Raw genomic sequence first — 5468 nt, forward strand, 5'->3', positions numbered from 1 at the left:
TGAACTTTGGCCTACTACAGTAGCTGTTAGAGTTTTAGTTCACTGTTATTTTTACTTGACCTATTGGCCTACTAGCCATTGGAGTTTTATTTCACTGTTTTCTGAAATTGAACTAACCCTAAGCTGAGTTTCAGTTCACTGTTTATTTAACTTGAACTTTCACTAACACAGACCACACCATAGTTCGAAACAGAATTAATTTATTGTAGTTTGAGTGTTTGGGTGCAAGTCGTAATGGGGTCGGGGTGCGGATGATGTTGATGATGTTCGACTAGTCAGGAACCCGGGGGGTCGAGACTCAGGGTGGGGGTAACGTCTCCGGTGAAGCGCCTCTTACGTTTGGAGCGCGGCTTCACAGGGATGGAGTCCCGGCTCCATCGGCCCCCCCGTGGTTCCTGTGGGCAGAGGATAGAGATTCAAGGTTATGCAGATGCCAACAGTGGCCCTAGCTAACATGTTTTAGAATTGTTGTGGGAGGAAACCGGAGTACCCGGGGAAAACCCACGCAGCACGAGGAGAACATGCAACTCTGCACGTGCTGCCCGTAATTAATTAAATTAGGGTTGGGCGGGAGGGTTGTTACATCTGGTGCAAACAGGGTTTGGTGGGATTGTGGCGTTATATATAGGCTACAGTAGATTGGGTTGATTGAGCCCAGGTGAATGGATTGGAGGAGGTACAGGTGATTACATTTACATGGTGATGAGTGACAATGGTGTGGTCTCATGTTCCTGAACCTCAGTTATCTTCAATAACTCCATTTGGCCTACTAGCTGTTGGAGTTTTACTTCACTGTTTTCTGTCCGTTTCAGTTACAAAGCTGCAAACTCACCTTTTAGAGATTAGCTTGGGCAGCCAAGTGATTCGACTTTTCTGCTCATTGGTGACAGGGACTAGGCTTGGGATGATTTTCGATAATAACAAATATCGCAATATTTCCAGAATACTGCTATTTCGGGTGGGTGGGGCATTAATTTCATTGGTCTGTTCAGAGTGTTGTATTTGTTGCTGTGAAGGGAAAGGATGTGAACGGCATATCAACCTCTCAGTCCTAATACCATAATGTATGTACCTGAAACATAAAATACAATAACATATAACATAATAATCACAACAATAACAGTAATAATAATAATAATAATGATGCTAATGCTAATGCTAATACTACTACTAGCCTACTACTAATAATAGTACTACTACTACTACTACTACTACCACTGCTAATAATAGTGCTTGTGTGTTCATTGCACATTGCTTTATTGCACACTGTAAAGTGTCATGTGCTACTCGTGTATATTTCCGACAGCACCTGAAGGCAGCACGGGGCTTCCCCTTTAAGGCAGATGAAAGGCTGTTGTGTAAATGTTGTGTAATCTAATGAATGTAGGTGAAACAGACAGAGAGGAGAGGAGCGCTTGCAGGCCAGCAGACAGAAGAGAAACCACAGAAGAAGAAGGAGAGAGAGAGGGGGAGGGAGACATACTGTAGAGAGACATAGAGAGGGAGAGGGAGAGACAGAGAGGGAGAGAGACAGAGGAAGATACAGAGGGAGAGAGGCAGATAGAGAGACATACAGTAGAGAGAGAGAGAGAGAGAGAGAGAGAGAGAGAGAGAGAGGTTTAGTGGTGATGGAGCTGTCCCTCTCTAACATGCTGATGCTGGCAGGAAGCTCTCTGTCTCTCCTCATCCTCACCTTCCTCACCTGCTTCCTGCTCTGGCCTGCAGCTCTCATCAAGCTCTACAACTGGTAAACACACACACACAGTCACACACGTACACACACACACACACACACACACACACACACAGTCACACACGTGCACACACACACACACACACACACACACACACACAGTCACACACGTGCACACACAGTCACACACACACACACACACACACACACACACACAGTCACACACGTGCACACACACACACACACACACAGTCACACACGTGCACGCACACACACACACACACACACACACACACACACACACACACACACACACACCTGTATGACACAGAGAGCGAGAGAGCACTGTGACCTTGCCTGGTGGACTTTAAGCTAAGAGCCTCCTCGTTGGCAGCTTGGTATGACTGTCACTATCACACACACACACACACACACACACACACACACACACACACACATTTAAATGATTTATTTATGTCCACATAGATACAGAGTACAAAGGACATAAACACTAGTAATGCAATCAGATGTTGGGAGTTGGTCAGATACAAGAGTGCCTAATTGGCGACCACAATAATGCATACAAAGAAGATATAATACCGCACAGGGTGATGACAAAGGCAGATTGACATACAGTTATACTGTAATACAAGATAAGGGACAGCATCCAATTTCAAGGGTACAAAAAGCAGCGCCTTCTCCATATTGAGCGACTGCCAATAATAGCAGATACTGAACAATACCTTGCTAACTGTTTGGCCCTTCTCTTAGGTAGACCAGCCATCTGAAGGCCTCTTACAACGAGCTTATGGGCATGACCCAGGCTACCAAATATGAAAACTATAAGTTTACACCTGTAGCCCAGCTGTGAAATGGTCTGCTCCAGCTGTTGATATTTTAGCATCTTGGTTATAAAGGCCTCCTCTAGGCTGTGGTCAAAGGTACAGCCAACCTCAAGAACAAACACCTCTCTGAGATTTTCATTCACGACAACAACATCAGGAGTGTTAGCTGGAATATTAGAGAACACATCAGAGTCGTCACTACACAGACTACACACACACACACACACACACACACACACACACACACACACACACACACACACAGTGCTGAGTCACATTGTCATGAAATATTAAGGCAGAGGTGAAATGTAGAAGTTTGCATCAGGATGAGTGTAGTTGTGTCATGAGGCTGTTGAGTTATAAACTTCTGATAGTGAAGAATGTGATAGCAAGTTAAAAGCCACCAATTTCCAACTTCGTATTGGCTTTACCTTTACTGTGTTTAGCTGAACACTTAAAGTCCCTGGAAACCAAAATCCACAAAAACGTTCTAACTATGTTATTTAGGGTCTTATGTTAGTAATTTTGTGCCTCCGAAATTATTATACATTACTTTCAACCCAAAGCCTTAAAATCGCCACTTTTCTACAAGATTCTAAAAAGTACTTCCTCATTGAAGACAGCAGTGCGCGAGGTGCTAAAACGCAGGAGCTTATGACGTCATAAGCTCTATATAACCTTTGTACACGCGCGCAATCCGCACCCACCTATGGCAAGTCCGTTCTTTTTTAGGGTTAGGGTTAGGGTTAGGGTCATTAAATTTGGCTGGTGGCTTATTAACATAGGGTCCTGTGATGTGATTAACTCAAAATGCTAAATAATAAAGAAATATTTCTGGTTTCCAGGGACTTTAACATAACAAATTAGTTCCCACCCCACCCATGTGATGTCCTCCACGGTCCACCCTGAATACCAGCTTCTTCCCTCAGGCAGGTGCTTCAGAGTCCCCAGTGGAGACGCACCTGTGCAGGCTCACCTGCTTTAACAGAGTCCCCAGTGCAGACTCACCTGTGCAGGCTCACCTGCTTTAACAGAGTCCCCAGTGCAGACTCACCTGCTTTAACAGAGTCCCCGGTGCAGACTCACCTGTGCAGACTCACCTGCTTTAACAGAGTCTCCAGTGGAGACGCACCTGCTTTAACAGAGTCTCCAGTGGAGACGCACCTGCTTTAACAGAGTCCCCAGTGGAGACGCACCTGCTTTAACAGAGTCCCCGGTGCAGACTCACCTGTGCAGACTCACCTGCTTTAACAGAGTCTCCAGTGCAGACTCACCTGCTTTAACAGAGGCTCCAGTGCAGACGCACCTGCTTTAACAGAGTCTCCAGTGCAGACTCACCTGCTTTAACAGAGTCTCCAGTGCAGACGCACCTGCTTTAACAGAGTCCCCGGTGCAGACTCACCTGTGCAGACTCACCTGTGCAGACTCATCTGCTTTAACAGAGTACCCGGTGCAGACTCACCTGCTTTAACAGAGTCCCCGGTGCAGACTCACCTGTGCAGACGCACCTGCTTTAACAGAGTCCCCGGTGCAGACTCACCTGCTTTAAACATTGCTTTTACATTCAGGATGTTTTTGTGTTAAAATAAGTGTTAAATGGCTCTATATTCTGACAGCAATCACTGAAATAGAGTGTTTGTAAGTAGCATTGAAAGATGTGCTGAGCAAAACGTTCAGTGTTCGCGCTCACCTTGTGAAACATCTCGCCTCCAGGTACTGGAGGATCAGGTTGGGGCTGCGGCTCCATTATTCCTCCAGCGGAGGCTACAGGTTCTGTTATACCTGTCGAGGGAAGCCGGGGGGCGCCACACCCTCACTGCTGCTGCTGCACGGCTTCTCCGCACACAAAGACATGTGGCTGTCTGTCGTCAAGGTAACAGATGCACACACACACACACACACACACACACACACACACACACACACACACACACACACACACACACACACACATTGAGGAGCCAAAGTCAACGTCACTTCCTGCTTCAACATGCGTACCAGAGACCTTTCATCTGCCATTTCTTTTCCCGTACAGTCTATGGGACTACTTTTAGAAACATTTTACGAAATGTCTCTGACAGACATTTCGAAATGTCTATGACAGACATTTCGTAAAATGCGTATAAAAATAGTTTTAATTGTCAAACCAAGCGATTCAGCTATATTTAGAAACAGGAGAGACCACAGAACATTTCACTTGGACCAATATATATATATATATATATATATATATATATATATATATATATATATATATAGAGAGAGAGAGAGAGAGAGAGAGAGAGCAGGTGAGGCCATGTGCAGCACCTGAGCTGCGGGTGAGGCCACACAGCGGCCGAGCGAGGCCGAGTGGGGGAGCTGCAGGGCGGGCCAAAGAGCTAGCGAGCCCGGGCCAAAGAGAGGGTGACAGTAGAGGGAAGGATGGAGATCAAGGGTACAGATGAAGAAGGAGGGGGGAAAGGAGGGAGGGAAGGAAGGATGGATGCATATAGGAAAGGAGGTGTGGAGAGTGTCAGTGAGTCTCGGGTGCGTTTGTTTCCCTCTCCAGCACCTCCCCAGCAGCCAGCATGTTGTGTGTGTGGACATGCCAGGGCACGCGGGGACGAGCCGCACGGGAGCCGAGGACTACTGCATCCAGGGGCAGGTGCAACGCATCCACCAGGTGTGTGTGTGTTTCTGTGTGTAGGTATGTGTGTGTGTGTGTGTGTGTGTGTGTGTGTGTGTGTGTGTGTGTGTGTGTGTGTGTGTGTGTGTGTGTGTGTGTGAGTGAATGTGTGCACGCCCCTCCCTCTCTTCCATGCTGCTGATTCCGTTTTCTTTTCCATCCTCTACTTTTGGTTTCAGTTACATCTAATGTTCTTGGAGAACAGAGAATCTTTCATGGTCTCGCTTTCCAGACTTCCCTCCCTTCCGGGAGAGGAGTCTGGCAG

At 46.6% G+C, this 5468-nt stretch overlaps 1 protein-coding gene across 1 annotated transcript in view; it reads left to right on the forward strand.

Moving 5' to 3' along the window:
- Positions 1-1628: 1628 nt before the first annotated feature.
- The window catches only part of LOC310798434 (monoacylglycerol lipase abhd6-B-like), a gene marked incomplete at both ends in the record, with an annotated part of 9387 nt that continues 5547 nt past the window's right edge, over positions 1629-5468 (forward strand). Inside the window, 3 exons of the mRNA XM_083660982.1 lie at positions 1629-1747; positions 4252-4411; positions 5087-5200. Of these exons, the coding sequence (XP_083517108.1) occupies positions 1629-1747; positions 4252-4411; positions 5087-5200 (393 nt within the window). The remainder of the gene's footprint in view (positions 1748-4251; positions 4412-5086; positions 5201-5468) is intronic.

The sequence above is a fragment of the Poromitra crassiceps genome (assembly GCF_964638095.1).
Source record: "Poromitra crassiceps genome assembly, chromosome: 25".
Lineage (NCBI taxonomy): Eukaryota > Metazoa > Chordata > Actinopteri > Beryciformes > Melamphaidae > Poromitra > Poromitra crassiceps.